The sequence below is a fragment of the Falco punctatus genome (genome assembly GCF_963210335.1).
Source record: "Falco punctatus genome assembly, chromosome: 15".
In the NCBI taxonomy this organism is placed as follows: domain Eukaryota; kingdom Metazoa; phylum Chordata; class Aves; order Falconiformes; family Falconidae; genus Falco; species Falco punctatus.
In genome coordinates, this window is record NC_137595.1 from 22,728,183 (window position 1) to 22,750,173 (window position 21,991).

The following is a 21,991-nucleotide window of genomic DNA, read 5'->3' on the forward strand; positions in this document are numbered from 1 at the left end:
AAGCAGCTCTGCTTCCTTTCCCAGAGCATTCATTTAGTCCTCAGAACTAGGTCCAATGTCGGATCCAGCTCATCGCCAAGATGAACGGAGGGCAAGGTGGCTATTAGGCACAAAGGGGCTATTACTGCAAGTGCCCTACAAACTCCTGACAACAGCAGGCTGAAAAAATGTTATTAACATTTTAAAGTTGCAGTTGAACCATCAAAAAGGAGGATGGCTGGCAGTTTTTTTCTTTTGTGTGTTTGCAGGTAATAGGGGCTACAGTCAGCTTTTAAAGAATACTAAGTGTTTCATCTCCTGGGCTATAATTACATCTTTTTAAGTGGCTTACATGGAAAGCAGAATCAGTCCCAATTAAATGATGGGCTGCTGATTTCAGGCACTGGAAGAATTTATTAGCAAAGACTGCTGGTCTGGCTGTAGATCAGCTCCTTTGCAGACGACTGTATGAGCGGGCAAGGATCTGTCACCCTTGCCCTCCGCCAGCTGCAGCTCTGTGGCCTCAGGGGGAGTGGTGGCTACAGGGATGGACAAGAGCATGGTGGTAGTTACCCCCTTGTTCAGCCCATGGGCTGTGCTCTGTAGGGATTGCTCTCTGCTAAGGGTCAGAGAGGAGTCTGTGGTGCCCGAGCCGTCTCAGCTCCTCTGCTGGTACCAGTGACGATGGTGCCCGCTGCTGTGCTCGCGTGTGCGTGTGTGTCATCTGTCCCTGGGCAGCCACACGGATCCCTCCAGCTTGTTTTGGGTAGCACAGCCACCTGCTCGCCTGGCAGGGTGAGGGTTTTCGCCAGGAGCCGCTCTCTGAAGCACTGCTGAGAGACAGAGGCTCTGTGCGCCATCAGCAGCGGTGGCATCGCTTGAAGCACTTTAAAAACACCAAGCGCGTGGAAATCCCTGCGGCCGGGCAGGGACCACTGCAGGAGGGAGAGCCTGGCTGCCCACAGACGGGCACGCCCTGAAGATTAAAATCTAAACAAGGTTTTAGCTCCTCTTTCCTTCTTAAATAGCTTGTAATTGCTTTCCTTCACGCGGTGAGGATCTCCTAGTTAGTGTCTTCAGTGGGAGGCAGCTTTGGCAGCCCCCGCGCCCTTCCTGCCCCAGAGCAGCTGCCTGCCCAGCTCTGCAGCACCCCGGGGGCTCCCAGAGGTGGGCATAACCTGCTTGTCAAGGGTCTTGGTAGTGCTCTGTGCCTTTGAAAACCAGGGCTTTTGTATAAGTGGTTGGCATGGATTTAGCTAGCAGCTCCATTTGAAGCGTGCAGTCTCGGGACACAGTCTAATAGGATTTTGGTCCTGCACAGGCAGAACATTTATTTCTTCCGCTGGGATGCTCATGTTGGATGCTTTGTCAGCAGGAATTTAGTCATCGTAACACCCGCTTTTGTGGGTCTGCTATTGCCTGGGCCATCCCAGTGTTACATCCCAGAGAGTGGTGTTTGAAAGCTGAGCACTAGATACAATCAGCCAGCCTATAAATTGAGGGACTCGGCAGTGGTAGTGTTTTGGCCATATTGTTCTAGAAACACGAGTCTGAGCGGGACTAAATCACAGATGACTTAAAATACCAGAAAGAGTATCCAGATGTCAGGTATTTGTATTGCCCACAGGTGGGGATCCAGTTTCCTGTATCTTGGTGCTGCTTCTAGGGAAGGGCTGGAGAGAGAAGGGGGAGGGGCTGAGGTGGGCAGGCCTGGGGATCCCTCTGGCTTGTGAAGTGCTCTGCAGAATTAAGGAGACTGTAAACTCTCATAACCAGGCCAAGCTCATCCCTGCTGCTTCCTGGAATGAGCCCTGCATAGCTGATGGAGAATGAAACCCAGTTTATCAAGAGGTTCTCCCAGTAATATCACTCAGGTGATCAACCTCAGCTTCTCTAGCATACTGGGCACTTAGCTCCACCTGTGCTACTTACCTGAGACCTGCTATCGCAGGGAAGGGAGGGGCAATTTGGGTTTAATTGCCTGCAGGCTGATCGGATCATGACTCATAAAGGGCTCGTGAGAACTGGGGGAGAGGAGATGAATTTAAAAGTTGCGCTGTCTGGTGGCCAGTGTGTCACTCCTCCCCCGCGCAGGATCAAGGCATTGGTGGCAGTGTCAGTCGACTCTGTCTTTTCTGTTATGTTCCATGCTGGAAACATCCTGTGAAGTCAGAGCCTCTGTAAGGTGCCAGCCTCTTTTAATCTTGGCTGTGGGCAGATCCAACAAGAGGGAAGGACAAGTCTGGGAAACAAGGAGATAACAGGTAAAAGAGATGACAGTGGTATCGGGGCCAAGCAGCACAGCAGGGATGAACGTGGAGTGCAGAAGCCTGCAGCAAGTCAAGACAGCAGGGTGGAAGGTTCGCAAAGACAAACTTGTCTATTTCTCCTGTTGTAGCAGGATCCCATTTTGGAGCGGTCAACACTGAGATAGTGTTGAATGCTCTGCACTTGCCCCTCTGCTCAGCTGGAATCCAGTGCTGGGTGTGAAGCAGGTACAGAAGATCCAAGTTTCAACAGACTGTCCCAACTCTGCTCCTGGGGTAGGATTTCACCACAGGCGCTAATAAGGGCACAAGCAGGCCACTACTGGGCATTCCTGCAAAACATTCCTATGACATGCTGCGCCCAGCCAGCATGTGGGAGGAGAACAACACTCCTGTAGCAAGGATAAAGCTTCACCTCTTGCTTAAGAGCAGAGGGTGTCAGGGAGATTCATCCATCGGAGGAGCAGAGTGGAGGCCAGCTGCACTGAAGCAGGTATGCCCTTAGGATCGTAGGAAGATACACCCCAAATTCACAGCTTGGGCTGTGGGTAGAGCATTTGGTGAGTTTCAGTAGGGGAAGGGTCTTCTTAGGGGCTTTTGGGTTGTATTTTTTTGGCTAGGATCATGGTAAAGGAGACATTTGGAGTACTTTGGGGAGGCTGCAGCTGGCAGCTGCTTTGCCTTGGGAACTTGGACTGGCAGTGATGAACCTGATACAGCTCTGAGGTTAGGCTTGTACAGTGTCTTCCCCCGCCCCAAATTAGCAACACTGAACTCTTTCAAAAATACATACAAGTTTTGTTAGGCTTTTGTTCCCAAGAAAAATAAAATTGAAACCTGAAACAAAAGGCTAACTTAAGCCTTTTGTAATGAAACATTTTCATTTTATGTTTTGAAAGAACATGGTTTTTTTCCTCAATTTTCATTAATTTTGTTTAAAACAAACATGCAGCAGAACATGTAACTAAATCCTTTGGCTGATTTAGTCTGAATTTCTGTTTGCCGAAAGCTGTGTTCTCATGTAAAACCAGACAACCTTTTTCTCTGCTGGAAACACTCAGTGAATAAAAAATCCTCCGTTTTTGCCCATTCCTAATGATGCTTGAGAAATGAGTAAGCCCATAATCCATTAATTTCCCACTCCTTTTAACATTGCACAGCTATGTTGAAAAAGCAGATTATGGAGAAGGGAGACAAATGCCCCCTCCCTACGTGCCAGCAGCAGGGCATGATTCAGGACTCCTGAAGGACACAGACCTGCTCCGGGACCGAGACAGGTGATGCCACTGGCTCTGCTTGCTGACTCCGGCCACATCAACAAAGAGACAGGTGTTTTCTTTGGGCTGCCTGTGGCACCGAGCAGCGTGTTGGGCCTCTTCTTTTATCCTCTTTATTAAATAGACTCAGATGGCACCTGAGGACTTGGTCTTCCTTTCCTCAAGCGAAGGCAGTCAGGAATTAACCCCTCTTATTAACAGTGGTGCTGCCTCTATGTAACAGGCTCCCAGTCACGTCACTCATTGAATGGCTCAGGGCTCTTCCCTTCCTTGGAGAGCAAAACCGGTGGGGGCCTTCCCCCCCCCCCCCAGCTTTTTCCAGTCTGCAGACTGCATTTCCTATTGATACACCTTCACTGCTTGGGGACTGAACATCCTGGCTGTAGCCTTTCCAGACTTATTTTCGGTAAGAGCTTGTTCTTGTAAGCTGTCCACAGGACCCTGGGGGTTGTAAGGATCAGAAGATGAAAACTCCTGTAGGCATTTATCCTGGGAAACAGAATCACTTTGATTCTGTTACCTCCCATTAAACCTTATTACACAGACGGGCTTTTGTGAAGCTGTTTCTTCAGAAATTCAGTAGGTGGTTTGATTTAGCCCATGAGGGGTCTTTTGCAGTTAGGTGCATTTGCTCACTGGGTCTGGGGTTTGTTTCTCATGGCTACAGGTGTCAATAACCCCTGTGTCCAGCATCACGGGGACTGAGGCTTACTGTGCCAGCTCTTAGAGCTTCGCCTGGTTTCCTTCGCTGCTCCCAGCTAAGGGGTTTGTCACAGAGCCCTGTGCTTCTGCAAGTAAAGCATTTACCTTAGAACAAAAGGAAGATGTAAAATGTGTGGTGAAATTGGCACGTTTTTACCAGTCTGGTTTTGTTTGTTTCTTTTTTTCTCAAAAAATATTTATTCTTGGAGAAAACCCAACAAAAACAAAACACGGTCCAAATATTATTCGTAGTGCTTGCTGGAAGAACACAAGTGCCAGTGTTGTGTACTGTTTGAAACATCCGTTCTGAGCTGTGTGTGCAGAAATACCAATGCACAGTGACTCTGCCAAGTGCAAAGAAAAAAGCAGTATGCAGAATAGAAAAAACATAATGCATTTATGCCTAGCTGCAGATTAAGTCATGGGAAGGATTCAGTATATATATTCTTGGTCCAAGTGTCTGTGCATTGCATGTGCTGCAGTGTTTGTAACCCACAGACATTACTGTGGACTGGTATGATGGTAGGTGGTATTTGAATTTGCACTGATTTGTGCTCTGCATGGACAGTACACATGGCTGTTTGAATCACAGACCTTTTAAAACAGATGAAATCTAAATTATTTTAGCTCAGGAGAAGCTTGTAAAAAGGTGCAGGAACTGAATTCTGTCCCTCATGCTACCTAGAAGTTTTCCCTAGACTTTCTATTTGACAGGTAGGTCATGGATGAACATACCTGTGTCTTGAGCATTGCCTGTAGCAATGCCCAGCTGTCCCTGCTGAGGAAGGAGTCACTTCAACAGGCAGGTTTAGGCACCACAGTCAGTCTGGTGGTATTTTATTGCTTGCTTGATGTCTCTTTCTAGCGGGTCATGCTCACAAGTTCACGTGAGTCCCATCTTCCTCACTGTCCAGATAAAACCCCTCCCGTCGTACACCACAGCTTCCTGTAAGCCCAGTGCCAGGGCTCTGTCAGCATGGAAACAAGTGTGTAACGAGGTAGGAATAATGGGGTAGGAATACAGGGGCATGGCAGGAGCACAGGCTGGACAGGGTACACGGGACGTCAAGTGGGCAGCTGCAGCCTTGAGCTATGGCAGCGAAGGGTATAAATGGCCACCTGTCTGCAGCCAGATGCAACTCCTGACGTTCTGTGACGGTTTTCAGAGGGGAATCGCCTCCCAGAGCTGGCGTTATGCAAGCCAACCTCATATTTGTTTCAGGGGTCCCAGGGCACTTTGCAAACATTAAGCCTGAGGCAGCTCTGTCCAGGGAAAGCGTGTTAAGGGAATCAACCTTCCAAGCGCAGCCATTTTGGAGTAAACCGGGCAATGCTTAACGGTGCAGCAGAGCCTGCAATAACTGTTTGGATCAGGAAGTGAGGAAGGATTATTGCTCATTTACATAACGATGGCACCCGAGGGTACCAATTAGGATCAAGGGCCTGTTGCACTGGTGGTGTGCAGGCACTTAATAGGAGGTAGTTGTCTCCAAAGGGCTCCCACTGGACTTCTGAAGAAAAACTTCCATATAAATAGGAAAGGAATAGGGATTTTTATTTAAACAGATTTTAATTTTTTTTGTCTCAGATTTTATATTTGTGGTGAATGTTTGAGAGAAAATACATATTCCTGAACAGCTCTGTTTGGTATCTAAACCAGAGTGACTCGGTGACTTACTGTGTGTCCTTTTATAACAGAGGTGTTCCTAGTCAGGCAGCAGAAGTATTTTCTATTAGGTAATGAATAAACAGGGAACAAAAAGGTGTGTCCAGCCTGGCAGAGCTTATTTTCAAATTGTAAGTCAAGAGGGAAGGGAAGGATCTGGTCTGAGGCAGAAGAGGTTTTGGTCTGCATGAGGTGTGGAGATCTCCATGTTTTCTAAGGGTGGTGACAAGAGTTTGCTGCTCTGTGTTTGGAAACAGGTGATTACAGAGATGGGTAAGTCAGCATGCATAGTGTTAGGGAAAAAAAAAAAAAGAGAGAAAATGGGATTCTGCAGTGGTGGGGAGATGGAGAGAGGACTGTGGGACAATAGAGAACAGGGATGGACGGCCAAGAGCTGTGTGGGAGACAGAAGTGGGAAGGGTTACAAACTCTTCAGCTGTACCTGCTTGTCTTTTATCCAGTGCCTCAAAATCTGAGACCTGCTTGTTGGTGAATGGAGATAAGGATCCCAGAGGTTTTCAGGGGACAGCCACCTTTGTGTACCAGGAAAAGAGGAAGTGAGTTGTTTGCTGCCACGCTCCTCTCCAGTGCTGCCTGCATTTCTGTGGTGCTGCAGGTCTGGAATTTCCCGTGCATGTAGTGTTCCCCGTCAGCAACAGGATGCTGTAGACATGGGGACTTGGGGTGTCCAAAATACAGAGGGATCGTTTGCTATGTTTCCTGTCCCGAAGCACCATTTTTGGGCCGTGGCGAGTCATGTGAACTGCATTTTTTCCTTTTATCTCTCGTTTTGCCACAAGTATGAGGTCCTGGGCTAATGTTTGAGTTGTGTTGGCAAGAGGAGGCCAGAGAACAGCGTATCTCTGGCATCTTGTGTGGAGGAAGGGGGTTCTTCTAGGGCTTTTTTGAGAATCTGTCCTGAAAAAATAGCTATAGTGGCGTATAGCTGGAGACTACACTCACAGCCAACTCCAGAGATTCACAGATATCCCTCAGTACTGCCAGAAGAGAGTTTTTTTCTTTGCTCCCAAACTCATGAGGTGTGCTCCCACCTTCTAAATGACTCTCGAAAGTTGGACCGCTGCTTTTGGATCCTAAAACCTCCAGAAATTCAGCCCACTCCAGTGAAGCCTGGGACTCAACCCACTGGGAGAAAAAGCATTTGTCTTATCTAAAGGCAATAGAAATTTTTTTATCCTGTGGCTGTAGCTAATAATTCCCAATTAAGCTATACCAACAAACCCACTTTTTTTCCTTGTAACAACATCACACATGTAAGTTCCAGCAGCATAAAAGCATATTTTTTAAGAAGCACATTCCCTAACAACATTTTGGTAAGGAAGATTTTTGAAGTGCTCTGTATTGCTTTGTCATAACCTTTCAGGACAATAATGGTAGGCAGTGTTAACAGCTGAAGATACCCCTCCAAATCTAGAGCTGAGGTCTTTGAGATTTACTGCACTGCAGAATTACAGAAATTTAAGTATAAAGGCATAAGTGCTTTGAAACATGTTTTGAGGTCCTATAGCATGTGTTGAAGCCTGAACTCAAATTTTGTCAAAATGGGGAAGCTGTTTCCATTTCTAAGCTGTCCTTGGAGCAGTGAGAAGCACTTTCTTTCCCAGGAGTGTTGTGTCAATGCTGTAGAGCCAGACACCCTCTTGCCAATCTTATCTGGCTCCATCAATCTTGTGCTTGTTTCTGCACATAGTTTGAGCAGATGGACTGGGATGTGGACCCACTGCAGCCTGAGAAGCTGTATCTACTCTTTCTTATACTAACCACCAACCGCTGGAATATCAAAACATGGACACATACAGTTGAAAGGAAGATGCGAGCATTTTTCCTGATAGTAGTTTGCTGACCTGTCTGTCTTTGGTTTGGGTTAGTGGGTCCCATATCTCTCTCCTGTTCTTGTTTCTTCATCACAGCTACTATCTTGGCATCTGTAGATGTCGGTTTATCTGCCAGGTATCACTGCCACTTAGCATTAAAACAAGTAAATGAGCTTTCCATTTCTCATCTGAGAAATGCTGATTTATTCTAATTGCAGGATTCATGGTATAACCTGGGTTGATTTGTCTTTTAATATTCTAGTCACTGAGCAGACACTAAGCATGCATAAGATCAGCACAAAACTACCAAGCCCAGTATCCTGTGACAACAGGAGCCCATAGCAGGTGGTTAAAAAATAAGGGCAAAAAATGGGGTACTTGAATTCTTTTTTTCTTGCTGAACCCACTCAGCTTGCCTTGGTCCTCAGGTGAAAGGTAAAAATAGCCACCTGATAGCCTTCATTAATGAAAGAGAGAAAATGATGTTACAAGGAAGCAAAAGAGTTGACTCCTCTCCATCTCTCACAGAAGAACCTTTGCACCCTTCTCCATCTCTCAGAAGATTTGCTGAAAGCTTCATTCTGCATTCCTTTTTTACACAGCAGGGCAGGAGGACAGCTGGTTCTAATGCCCAGCAGTTTCTGCAAGTCAAGCAGTAGAGCCATCCCGATCGGTCACACCGTGCAGGTACACAGTCCAGCACTGCAGCAGGCCTGGTCTGGAGTGGCCACGCCGCTGCTACCATCGAGTGATTCATAGCTGGAGAAAGCAGGCTGGTAGAAAACATTTGCCAGTCCCCCAAAGCCAAGCCCGGTGAGCACCACCAACCTGTTCCAACACCTGTTTGTCAAGCCAGAAATATCAGTGGAGTACAACAGTGTTTGCTGCGGTCCCTCCCAGGATGATGAGAGCTGGGAAGAGGGAAGGCAGTGCCAGAGGAAAAGGCTTGGCCAGTGTGCAGTTTCTGGCACATTTTTATACACGTGCTGAGTATCACCCTTTGTGGCTTCCCTTCCTTTTGGGTGTATTTGTTAGGAGAATTGTGTGAGTAAGAAGCAAAGTTTCTGTTTAAGCAATAAACGGAGACGTTGTTTCTTGCAGGGCTGGCGCGCGGTGCCCGCAGTACATGCCAGGCGGAGCTGGGGTGCGTGACAGGAGTGGAGTTTAGTCCTGCACCTCTGTGAGCTTCAGTCCTCCCTCCAGACCTTGCCGAGGTTCTTTCCTATATGCTCCTGAACTCTGCTTATTTCTGTAAAAGATCTGTGCTGGGGGACTAATCACCTCTCAGTTGTGCTGCTGGACAGGTAACAGCTCCACAGCTTCCAAACACCTCCATTATATGACAGCACGTAGCTTATATCTACTTCTGCCTTTGATTTGCCCTGGATCAGAGCCATATCAAACTCTTGGAATAGTTCTTTTCCACTGCTTCTCATCCTCTACTTGCTTCAGTTTTATTTTGTCCTGGAACAGGAAAGAATTTACTAAGTAGAGGAGAGTGTCAAATGCAGCTCTGAATTGCAGTCAGCAAGGCAGCTTTGGGTTGAATTTTCCTTACTCGGATACTGTAGGTAATGAAGCCACGTGGCTTCTCTACGTGCAGGTCCACAATGCTGTGATTTCTTTTTAACCCAAAGTGGCCAGATTACAGGTCTGTCAGCTGTGCTCCTGCAGACTGCAGCCATGTCTCCCACCTTTAGTATAAAGATACCCAAGTGTTTTGAAGCTCTTCATGGATATCTAGGACAACACTACAGTTTTCATTTCTCTCTAAATAGCAGGGTCAATTAAATTTGCGTGGGAAGGGGGATGTGGGAATGATAAGAAAAGAGGTGGGCTGTCTGCTCATGGTGAAAGCTGAATTAATGTTTGGGAGTGTTTGCAAAAGGGAGAGGGAGCCTTGGGGTAATAGCAGAGAGCTTGTTCGCAGTCGCAGTGCAAACTGGATGAGGAGTGGATTTGCAGGAGGTAGATCTTCGGCTGAGACAAGCTGAAGGAGTAGGCTTTGCCAAGAAGCAATGCTATGAGATCAGCACTCGGCATTCCTTATGGGCGTGTGGCTTCACAGCAATATTGCAGGGACAAGCCCACCAGCAGATAATAACAACCTAATTTTAGATTCACAGACTCCTGAATAGGGTTGGGCATTTTTATTAATGAATAGCAGAGTCGCTTAAGAATCCAGGTTCAGCAGATAGTTTTGGCAAGGAAAGAATGGAGGGTTGTAAAAGCTGGAAGTTGCCCTTGATTTTCTCCTCTGAAAGGACAACTTGTCCCACAGTTTACATGAAAAACTTTAGAGAGTGAAAAAAGAAAATAAACTTTTCTGATAAACATGTAATCAGGTGCTGAATTAACCTGGGTTCTACTAATCTCGAAACAGTGGGTCCATTTTGAGGGGATTTGCTTTCTTTTGGTTTTTGTGGTGTTTATTTTTGTTTGTTACAACTAAAAAAAAAAGTCTTGGCAGAATCTGAAACAACCAATTTCCACACACACCCGCCCCCGACTCCTGGCTTGTTGTTGGTTGTGGTTCAACTACAGCACTAAATGATCACTGTTCTGCAAATTCCTCACCTCAGAGCATCTCTGAGGTTGTACATCCAGGAGTTTCTCCTTGCTGTTTTACTGTGGTCATTTGAAGGAGGTGCCCAGCTGCCATCAGAAGCAAGAACTAAGTAAGATGTTCTCTCTGCTGTGTCCTGGGGCAATAGCAGATATCTCTGCCAAGTGAAATTTGTCAGAGCACTTACGTTATACTCCCATTTGACAAAAATACTAAGGTTTACCCAAGCAGCCTCAGCTGCTCTGAGTTCTATAGACTCCAGAAGGTCTGCCCCACCTGAGTGACTCTGGGCACTTTTGCTAAGGTCTCCTCCACCACTTTCCTCACAGAGCTGGAGGGATGCATCTGTTGTGGCCGGTCTGAAAACTTACTGTTGTGGAGAGCACACCCATTTGATTTTTCCTATCCTTGATACTGAAGGTACATGGCATGGGGAGAAATCGCAACCCTGGTTATATATGCCCCAGTCTCCCCATCCTCCAGGCTCTGTGGCCATAACGTTGTTGTGGTGCTCTCCCACATAACTTCAAAGTTTTTATATCAGATCTACTATTCTGCTTTCCCCCTTTTTCATTTCTTCCAGGGGCTTGTTGCATTTCAAACAGTGACTGAAGTGGAAGGTGCTTCTGAGAACCATGATGTCCCTGGGTGTCAGTAAAGGTAATTTTTTAACTCGTCCCAAGCTGTAGGGGATCTGTCCACTGTCATGGCTTTCCTTTGCCTTCTTTGCTCAGTTTTATCTGCAGTAACGTCTCTGCTCAACTCCCTCAGTGCAGTGTGCCCAAGGGTACAGGACACCTCTTCCTTGTCTGGGACCTGCTCCAACCTGCAGCTCCAAAATAACATGCATTTGGCTATCATTTCAGTGTCCATGAAGGTATAGAGATCTGAAGAGCTTATGGCCTGACTGATGTTTTGAGATGAGCAAAAGACTAATAAACTTCCTTATTATTCTTTTTCCAAGATCCTCCTTAAAACTCTCTGTCCTTGAAATGTCTACTGAAAATACAGCAGCGATCAGCAGCCAGTACAGCAGCTGACTAGGATGGCTTCCCTTTATCCATGTACCCACACCCTCTTGTTGTCTCTTCTAGAGATAAAAAACAAAAGTCTGTGGGCTGGAGACCACCCTTGTGCAGCGTGCAATATCCATACAGTAATGAGAAGACTACCTTTATTATTAATAAACTCCTAATAATGTCTTATTAACCAAGGAGTGTGGAAAAATCATACTGGGGCTACAAGTTGCCCTGAGTTGTCCCAGGAACATGCCCAAGGTGAAGAATTCTGTGGCTGGCAGACTGAGATGTAATTTTTAAGCAACAGATGCTCACAGGACCTTTAGATGTGAATAAAAGGGACGATGCTTCCAAATCTGTAGGTAAGCTGAAACAGGAATATGAAGAAGAGTGGAAATGCCTTATTCATTTCCATTAGGTAATAGATTTAATTTTTTAAACTGAAAATTAAATTTTAGTGCTAAGAAAAGCAGCCCTTCCCTTTCCAGGTGCTCCCCATGAAGAGTACTACTGCTGGTCCCTAAACTACACCCTAGTGTAGATGCGGCCCTGCATAACTGTGCCTTTTAAGTGCTACTGATTCCACCTGAGGAAGGACCTCCTCTTCATTGTTATAGCTGTTTTCCTTAGAGACTGTCCAATGTGACCAATTTTTTTTTTTTAAATAATAAAATCTTACCCCTACTATGTAACATATACCTGAAGTATATGACAGTGTGTCAGAGATTCATCAATTCACTGCATGTCAGCTGCTCAGCTGTAACTATTTCTGGGCAGCCTTCTGGCCCATCATGAGCACAAGATACAGAGACATAGATGACCTTCCATTCCTGGTAGCTAAATTGAATTATTTCATGTTTGCCACAGGCTAAGAGTGTACAGGCAGGCAGTTTCCTTGGCTTGGATGATAAGAAGTTGTAAAGCTGCAATAACTTGTTGGTGTCTCTAAACTCCTGAGCTGTATTGGTCCAAGTGTGACGAGGAGAGCAGGCTTGACGTTTTCAGCCCTTACCAGTCATTTCCAAAATGGTAAAAGATGGAAGATAGTTAGAAATACATAGAAAAGGAGATTTCCTTATCTGGTCTTCATCTGGGTATTTCCCTGGCTATTCATCAACAGTTATCTCCCTCAGAAGAAAATGCTGGATGGGGAAATTCACAGTTAAAATGTCTTTTTAAAAAAAAAAAAATAGTAGCCAGCAGCAATCAATTTAGTCCAGCAGGACTTTGGCACTCCAGGATGACTGATGCCCTTCACATCAGTCACCTGCACATTTCCTTCCCTTGTGAGAAACTGCTCCCCCTTCCCCAGCCTCCCATCTCCTTCCCTGCCTGTTCCTAAAACTTTTGGCTTTAATACTCCTCCCCATTAACCTGTGCTTTTCCCACCCAATATTTTTCCCACTGGGAGGACTTAGCAACTCCTAATCCATGACCTTCTGCTATTTCCTACATTTTAATTTTATGTTTTAATTGCCATTGCTGACTTTCTCAGCCAGAGGACGTAGGTGTTATTTGTGGCCTTGAACAAAGACAAGGAGCAGAATGAGGATGGTGGCAGATTTGCTGTTGGACAGTAAAAGAGAGACCACACAGGCTAGGACATTTCCAGACTTGGGCCAGAACCACACCACTGGGGAGACATGGTTTGAGAATATGTCTTTGAAACTGAGCTTTGTAATGGAAACGTGGAAATGAAGAACCAAAGGACGTGTCTTCTCCAACTCTGACAGGCCACCAGAGAAAGCTGACAGTCTGGTGTTGCATTTTATGGCTTAGTTCTAACCCCCAACTCTTGGCTCAGCTTCATGCTCCAGACGTATCATCCTCTCCCACAAACCAGAAAAGCCTTATGCTAGAGCTGATGTGATAGGAAATGCTAGAGGGAACTCGGTGCTTTGTAAATCTATGACTAGACCACCCACTGAATGTCTTGGGTCTTCCTGAGAGAGAATGTCTCCTTAATGTTAAACAGTCCTCTGAAAGGACAGAAGAAACTAAGTGAGAGGACGTGATGCATCAGCATAAATTGATCCTGAGGTCTGGATGACAGCTTGTTTCCATCTTTCATTAGAAGTGGCAAAAGACTCATTCAGTGTTTGGATCTCTGGCTGAAAGGAGACTCATGCTCCTTGCTCTCTGAGATTTACCCTGGCTCACCTGCTGATACTGTGAATTCTTGCCCTTTCTCAGCAACCCTCCTCCTCTCTCCTTTCTTTCCCTCTGCCTCTCCTAGGACGTGTCATTCCACCCACGGATGAAGACCGCAGGAGGATCATTAAGCAGATGAAGGTTCGCACCACCCTGAAAGGAGATAAGAGCTGGATCCACCACCATAACTCAGACTCTGAGGATGAGAAAAAGAGCAGCCCGCTGTAAGTGTGGCCACTGAGGAACATTCCTCTTCTCCTTTCCCTTTCCCTCATCAACTTCCCGTGGGTACTCTGTTCTCCAGCCTACAGAAGCAGCACATGCGGTGCTAGCATGTTTTGGGGTCCCCGTGATGCCAGGCGATGGCACTGCCAAAGGGAAGCGGTGCTCCTGTTTATTTTTGTTAAATGCAGCCTGGGGAGAAGCTCTGAGAAACGGCCTTTCCTGGGAGCTGAGAAGCCAACAGCACAGGCAGATTTGAAGTCTCAGGAGAACTCTGAAATTTTTTTGAAGCCAGATTGTGTTTCACCATCTCTCTGGCATGACAAACGAAGGGGCAGACCTCGATGGGAGGGAGTTTAAGTGATAAAACAGCCAGGTCTGCAGCTCCTGCAGCTCACAGGGCTTGTCATGCAGCCAGCCTGGTACCAGGGAACGCCACAATCTGCACCAGCTTCTCTTTATTTAGAAACAAAACCAAGCCCAGATTAGTCTTAGCAACTCTCCCCAAAAATGTCTCGCCATGTTCAATAAGATCAGAAGTTAATTATGTTACTGTGTTTTCTCTTTACTCAGGTCTGGACAGGCCAGTGGGGGATCCACAGCCTCAACGCCTATTGCTCCCCAGAATGACAGGTATTTTTGGGGACCCATCCTGTTGCTTCCCTTCTGTGTTATCTCATGGGGTCCGTGCGTGCTTTCACTGGTTTTTCACAAATATGTGCTCTTTCTGCACCTCCTCCATACCCTGCCACAACTGGGTTGAAAAATACAGAGAGCCTGCATTGGTCAGTGTAACATCTTACAAACTGTCACCTGGTAGAGAGCATGGCTTATCTGCTGCAAAGTCCAGATGGATGAATGGATGGTTTGATGTCTTTAGTGCAGATGAATGGATGCCTTCAAGCTCACAATCTCACAAGATTACTGGTGCACATCAGCTCCTGTGCTGGCACGACTGTATGCTCTAAGCATGGGGGCTCCTCAGAGCAAGCGAAACCCTGTGTGGGAGCTGAATTTCCTTCAAGGCCAGAACATGAGGGATCTTCAGAAGCCCAGGAGCTTGTAGGACTAGTGTCCTGAAATGTAAAACTGTTGGAAAGAGCTTAGTTCCATGTGAGAACTCTTTGCTAGCTGCAGTGCCATTGCTGGGAGAGCGTTGTCCTCTCCCATGAGCAGTTTCCTGCTTCCTCTCCTTTTTCTGTGCCGGCTCTTGTTGCAATTAGACAGGATGGTTTCCCTGCCATGCCCTACCTCTTTCTGCCTCCCTCTGCAGCATAGTGCTTTATCAGGCACAGGATAAGTAAAAACAGGGATGTTTGTGACACTGGAAATGTGGCATCTGAAGGGGCATCTTCACAGAAATGTGTGAGGCCCTCAAGTTGAAAGAAGGTGAGTGACAGGGAGTCCAGGACACTCAGGATCTGTTTATACTTCAAAGGACAGGCATTTATATGACAAGCTGGACAACTTCTCAGCTTCTTTACAGTTCTCATTCAAAGCCCAGGGAACAGCTAGGCAATAGGGCTGAGAAGGTCTGCACCCTGCTGGTGCCTGCTCTGGGGACACCGAAGAAATGAGAGCTTGGGGCTGCGCTCAGCACTCATCCTCCAGCGCATCCCACCTGGAGAGCTCCAGAGCTAGGCTGGGCCTGCAGTGAGCCTGCATTTCTGTGTTTGTGAAGGCAACTGGATAAATTTGAGATTGACTGCCACCTCAAGCATGTGGTGATGGGCAGTGTAAACCTGTGTTCCTGTTAAGCTCTGACCTGATGGCTGACCTTGCTTGGAGCAGAGATCTGCTGAGCTTTCTTACTGAATTATCTTGGTCCTAAGGGCACTTGGGTAGACAGGAAAAGAGGAGGTGGTATCTGCGCAGGGGTGAGGTGAGACTGTCTGAGCTCATTTGATGGGAACCAGGTCCTTGAGGCCCATCCTGGTTCCCACCTTGCTCTCAGGAAGACATGTCCAAGACAGCTTAAAACAAGTTCCAGAGACGCTTGCCTTTGCCCTGGTGCCAGGGGCCAGATCCCCACCTGATAGTATCCCTTTCCTTTCCCTCCAGGGTAGCTATGCCACACTCCCTTCCTGAGAATGGACCCTCAGAGAAGTCAGTGTGAAGATGATATTTTCCTGTGATAAAACAACCGGGATCTCTGCTGTATCTAATTTCCCGGCTGTGTGCCATGAATCTGGGGGCATAATTTTGAGCCAGAAAACACTAATGGCTAATTTTAATTGGCTAACTCTAAAATTCACTTTTCTTATAAAAATCTTTTATAGCACTTCTTCTGATGATTTTTCATTTTTAAGGAATCCAAGCTTCATTTTGGTGCAGCAGCTGAGGTATCACTCGGGGCCCATTTAGCCAGATTTTTGGCTTGACAGCCACGTGAATGTTTCCCTTTAATACTGGTGCTGCTGCTGTTGGTTTTCCTCATGTTTCTTAACTTGCTAATGTCTGTTCTTTGCATAGGTCTTCCGCCCACAAGCCTCAGTCCGGTTACCTCATCAGGTTGGTATAGATTGGCATATATTTGGGCTGTAGGGGAAGAACATGATCAGGAGCAACAAGCATGAAAAAATATGGCTATCTCTTGGGTTCTCCTATTAGTTAGGAACATTACAGTGCTCAGGGAGCGACTTACTGAAGAGATAGTCTTGAAAATTTTGTTTAACAGGTAGTTCAGTAATGTTAACGGGAAATCAGATCTTCCCTGTATGATACAATGACCATGGAAGGATTATTGTGCTGGGAAACCATTCCACCACCCTTGTGATCACAGCACCAGTGATGGGGCTTGTGTGCTTCAGCTACCTCAGACACATGGGTTGCTGCCCACAGAGACTCTGATGCCACCATAATCCTAAACAGGTTGACAAGCTCTGTGATACCCTACCCAAGTCTGTGCACAAGCTGATTTTAGAATCAGAATCAATTTTACCATGTTGTCTAAGGCCAGGAGATAGTAAGATGGGACTTTTTCCAGGTTGACTGTCCCAAGGAAGCACCTTCTAATTCTTGGGGTCCTGAGCCAGTACCTTCTTCCCAACAGGACACACAGCCACTGTTAGGCTTTAGAGTGGCTGCAAGTATCTTAATTTTAGTTCCAAACTCTGTCCAGCAAAAAATGTAACATGTCTCTATTCCTGTCAGAGGGGTGTTCACAAGAACCATTGATAAGACCTCTTCTGTGCCAGATTCTTCATCTTCTAATGAAGCACAGAAAAGGTATGTGTGTGTCTTCCTCTTTTTCATGAAAATGGACTTCTAAATATTGTGCAAATTTCTAGTCATCCTCTTACCTTGGCCAGTGCTTGTGGGCTTCCACTGAGCTCCACTAAATCCCTGCTAAGTGTTGGAAGATGTGGCTGTTCATTTGACAGCTCCACTTAGCAGACACAGCAAAAAGACAAGGCATCGAATTCCCTATTTTCCTCACCAGGGCATGGAATGGCAGTTGGCTGTGAAAGTACTCACAGGTTTGGGTTTAATTTAGCAAACAGTTTTGAGTGGGGGACAAATCACAAGGAGGCCTTGCACAGCTGTAACACTGCATTTTGAGGTTTTTAATGTGGTTTGGTTGTTTGTTTTGAAACCTGTCTTGTGAGAGGCACTTACTAGATCTTACTAGAATTAAATGTAAGTAAGCAAGCAAGCATGGCTCTGGTCTAAGCAGATGCTTTGTAGCACCTCATGTGAAACCTTTTGAAACCCCATTTTATCATCTGTTTTGATTCATCTGGGGAGAAGGATGATGCCACAAGGTGACCCCTTCCTTCTCACTGGCTGATTTTGGGATGGAGCAGCACCGTCCCACAGAAGGGTATGCCCATACTGTCTCTGACAGTATCTTTCACAGTGGCCCTGGGGAAGCAAAGCAGACCTCAGATCCTAGCCTTAGGCTGTGAAAAGATGGCAAACGCTGCCCTTTAATTAAATAGGATTCCCTGAATTCAGAGAGTGGATATTTGGGGTCACCTGGTTTTCCCCCCATCACGTGGAACATGAGCTCACCTGAGGAAGAGGGTGGTGAAGGGTGAGGGTGAAGGGGGATGTTAATAGATGTGATTGTGCCATCTGCAGCGCTTCTGCGAAGAGACACAGCCTGTGCCGTTCTTCCTCTGGCTACAGGATGACCACTGAGGATTACAAGAAACTGTGAGTGTGCAAAGGGGAGCAGCACTTTCTGTCCGTGCGCAGGCTCAGCAGCACCTGAGCCTCAGTGATGAAGTCGCCTGCACATGGATGCCCATGTCCAAGACGGCCAGGCAGGGCTTCATCAGCTGAGCAGTGCAGAGCTGTCACTAGGAGCTGAAGCAGGTCCCGGTGGTACCTCCAGGCCTGTGTGGCCCGTAAGGTGTTCTTTGAACTGGTACTGGCCTTTGTGTGGAGTGAATCGTATCACTTGGTAGAAATTACGGCAGAAACTGGAGGATGCAGCCTGGGGACTTGGTTTACAGCATTGCTGGCCTTTCTGAAACCAGGAGAAAGGAGGGGCCTTGTGGCAGAACAGCACTGCTGACATTTCCTACACAGCTTTTTATGTTCAAAAACTGTGGCTCTAATCTGAAATGCAGCTGAGCATTTATTACGAACCAGCTCTATACTTAACACCTATGCTAAAAACCCCAAAATCCTATGGGGACATGCACACCCCAAAGCACATGAAAAATACAAGTGTCTTCCACACTTGTGTGCAACACTTCTAGGGTATGAACTCATGCCCACGTGCCCTACCCTTGGATTTACCTTGGGTTTTGCTCTGCAACAGGCTACAGAGGCAGTTCCCTTACCTGGCTCTCCCCTTTCTGTTTCAGAGCTCCGTATAACATCAAGCAAAAATCAGTGGACTTGGATGAGGATGATGTGCCTTTTACTCCAGATGAACATAAAAAGAGGTAAGCCCTCCAGGTAACCACCTTTTTCTTGGAGGGGCAGTGACAAGTGGACTTACTTCAGTTATACTGTTCATTACTGGGAGGGTCAGTTTGATGATGGCTGAGCCATTAGGGCTGATTACAATAAAATAATAATAAGCAGATATTTCTACACAGCGCGCATCTGTGCCCACAGGCGACTGCACTCCCAACAAAATATAATTAAAAGCCTGACGTGATTCAACCTGACAGCATACCCCAATTAATTTGGCAGCTGGAAATGGTTGTGGAATCCATCAGCTGTGTAGTGCCTATGCGAAAAGATAGAGATGTACAAATATCCCGGCAGTAACAGGCAGAACCCACCTCCCACAGCCTATATGTGCACCTTTGAGTCTGGACCGCTCGGGGGCTTGCATCTAAGTCCAGATCCAGAGAGGTCTGTCATTCTCATACCCGGAGTGGAATGTGTTTTGTGGTAGATCTGCATCTGATGCAGCCAGCGTCTTTGTTGCTTTCAGTTGAGTTTCTGATTTTGTATCTTTTCCTCAGATACAAGATTTTACAACTGAAAACTTGGTAATTTGCCCACTGGCAGTGAACTAATACAAGTGCTTTCAGAGATCTGCACTCCTCCCTTGGTACATCTAGTGGTAGATACATGTGTAGACATGTGCATCCCATGTAGCACATCAGCCACAAAGCCTGTGTCCCATTGTTTTGTCCTGCAGTACGCAATATTGCAACAGTCTAGGTCTTGAAAAGGGGAGCTCCATCTGCCCTCCTGGAAGAGGAAGTATTTTTTTTTTGCCTGCCTTACACTTTACATGCACGGTGAAAGTGCCATGGCCCAGCCTGAATGATACTAAAGAAAAAGATAAAGATATTGTTATTCCTCTTAGTTCTGGCTGGATTTCCACTCCCCAGAGCACAGGAGCTCTGTCAGGGTTAGCACAAGCCTCCACTGGGGTGTTCACCTATTGCCTCTTCAAGGCTGCAGCCCGCAGCCACTAACAGCATGAGCAGAATGTGACCCCTTTCCTCCCTTCTAGGACAGAGGCAGCCAACAGTGTCCTGAGACGCACTGCCAGCAGGGAACGTGCTTACGTCCTCTCAGCAGCCAAGAAAAGCAATGGGTGAGTCTTCAGTGTGCGGGTTCGGGGAAGGAAACAGGGAAGAGGCAGTTGAAGGCAGTCTTACAGGTGTGGCAGCCTGACCCAAGGCTCTCTGAAGGTCATGGGTGCTTTTTCAATGAGTGAAGACATAGCTGCTGTTTCTCTAGAAGTACCAAGGATTTCTGCAGGTTTCTGCAGAACTGGGGAAATCCTCCAAGAGCCTTGGGAAGTCTTCCTTACTGAGAGGGATGAAATTTCAGGAAGAGAAAACCCATGATAGTCCCTAATTCCCTGAGGCCCACAATCAAGAATTCAGCTTTCAGACTCAGTATGACTCTCTCCAGTATTGTTGCATTCAAGGGGAAAATCAGAACCAATACAAACTGCGTCCAATATGGATCAGCTTTTTGCAACAGAGTTTGGCTTTATATTGTGTCTGAACAATAACTAGATTTAAAAGATCCTGATCTTAGGTACAACTTCAAAATAGTTCTGTGGGGAAGAAGAACAATAACAGTAGTGTGTGGATGTGTTACAGGAATGTGAAGGATGTGTAGGAGCCACTGGTGCTCAGGGCTTTGTTGTCCATCTCTTTCCTGGGAGGGGAAAAAAAAGCAGATTTCCAAGGTCTGTGATCTCCCAGGAATCATGATAGTGACTTTTTTGCAGCTTGCTTTCACTCTAAATCCTTTTTCCTCTTAACATAACTCAGTGTGACACAATGAGGCACCAGGAGGTTGCTTGTGCGGGAGGAAGCAGGGAGGGGATGCACCAGAATGTGCCCAGAATGAGAGAACTGCTTAGATAGGACTTTACGGGTGTTGGCACTGGCTGCTGGTTCCTCTCGTGCAGGATGGTGTGGTATGGAGGGAGGCAGGTTTCTGTGCAGGAAGAAAAACAGCCATCAGGAAAGGATACAATTAAAAAGGCCCTTTGGGGAAACTTCTTTACTTCATGTTATAACTAGCTGCTCTTCCTATTTTTATTCCCTCTGCTCTGTAATTTGCACAGGTTTAACACACCTGGTCACTGTCAGCTCTGCCCAAATGGTGTTACGTGACCCCTTAAATGGCTTGCACCATATGGGTCAGTTACGGGTTAGAAACTGTGGGAGCTGCCCCTGCCCAAGGTGTGTCTTTACCTCCAAACTTCTAACCGTTGCCTTCATGCTTCCTTTACAGCAGCCCAACACAAGAATTTCCACCCTTGTTTGCCAAGAGGTAGGTCACTGACCCTCTGGAAGTACCACTGGCATCATGCATCTGTGTTCTGTACCAGGGCTGCTGTTAAATGCTGGGATAGGAGACCCCCAGGTGTTCCAAAGCAGAGGAGGGACACTTCCTTTATAAAGGAGGTTCTGGGTTGAATCACGCTGGCTTTTGAGAGCCCACAGTGTTGTAAACACCAAGAATACAGTAGTGACGATGCTTTGGGTTATGGGCAACCTGAAACAAGGAGAGACTCGTTCACTGCCTTTATTTTTCCAGGGGAGGCTGGCTCCAGCCAGCAGGATGCGTGCTCTTCAGGCATCAGGCATTTAACTTCCAAAGCAGTCAGTGTGATAAGGAAATGATGCTTAAGGCGCTTTCTGGAATTTAAGCATTCAACTGATGCTGTTTGTAAAGTGACTGTGATGGCAAAATGCCACTGATCTCGCTTCATTCAGCCAGTTGAGATGCTCACCAGTAGCAGAGCAGAGGGAGCATGAGGAGCAAGAAAAATCTGCCTCTAGGGGAAACAGAAGGAAAACATGTCTTAAGGGAAAACAAGAATAAACTGGCTGAATTAGCTGGCAGTGGGAAATAGGAAACAATGTGGTGTTTGTCTTTTTTTTTTTCCTTTTGAAAGAATTGAGATAGAAGAAGAGGAAGGACAGCAGAGGAGGAGTCCAACTGTTTCTGGTTCATGCAGGTTCACACCGGATGACAACAGGTATTTACCTCATCCTGGAGTCGTGTGTTGACTGTCTTTGATTTTAGGGCACATTGATTTGTCATCTTTGCTGGTAACTGCATTTTTCTGCAAGGTAGCAGCTATATGAACACAACTAGAGATGGAGGTTTTTCTCAGAAAATCCTGGTGACCCCTTTTTTGCAAAAAGAGAAAGATCCAAAATGAAAAGTGACATCAGCTAACTTGGTGAAACAAATGGGCAGGCATGGGGACAGGGCCAGAGTGTCAAAATGTACCCAGCTGACAGCCCTGGGGCGTGAGAAACTGCATTTAACCATGGGCCAACTCTAATGTGAGTGGTATGGTGTAAACCCGCCTCTCGCACTCACACTCCATAGCCCAATCAGTCCTGTCTTCACAAG

General features: G+C 46.5%; 1 protein-coding gene across 1 annotated transcript in view; it reads left to right on the forward strand.

The window, feature by feature from the left end:
• ZNF185 (zinc finger protein 185 with LIM domain) overlaps nt 1-21,991 on the forward strand; it is a 52,051-nt gene that overhangs the window by 6,472 nt on the left and 23,588 nt on the right. Inside the window, exons 2-11 of the mRNA XM_080365395.1 lie at nt 8,828-10,952; nt 13,548-13,686; nt 14,258-14,317; nt 16,157-16,195; nt 16,838-16,912; nt 17,768-17,842; nt 18,502-18,582; nt 19,614-19,697; nt 20,858-20,896; nt 21,525-21,608. Of these exons, the coding sequence (XP_080221521.1) occupies nt 10,928-10,952; nt 13,548-13,686; nt 14,258-14,317; nt 16,157-16,195; nt 16,838-16,912; nt 17,768-17,842; nt 18,502-18,582; nt 19,614-19,697; nt 20,858-20,896; nt 21,525-21,608 (701 nt within the window). The 5' untranslated portion in view covers nt 8,828-10,927. The remainder of the gene's footprint in view (nt 1-8,827; nt 10,953-13,547; nt 13,687-14,257; nt 14,318-16,156; nt 16,196-16,837; nt 16,913-17,767; nt 17,843-18,501; nt 18,583-19,613; nt 19,698-20,857; nt 20,897-21,524; nt 21,609-21,991) is intronic.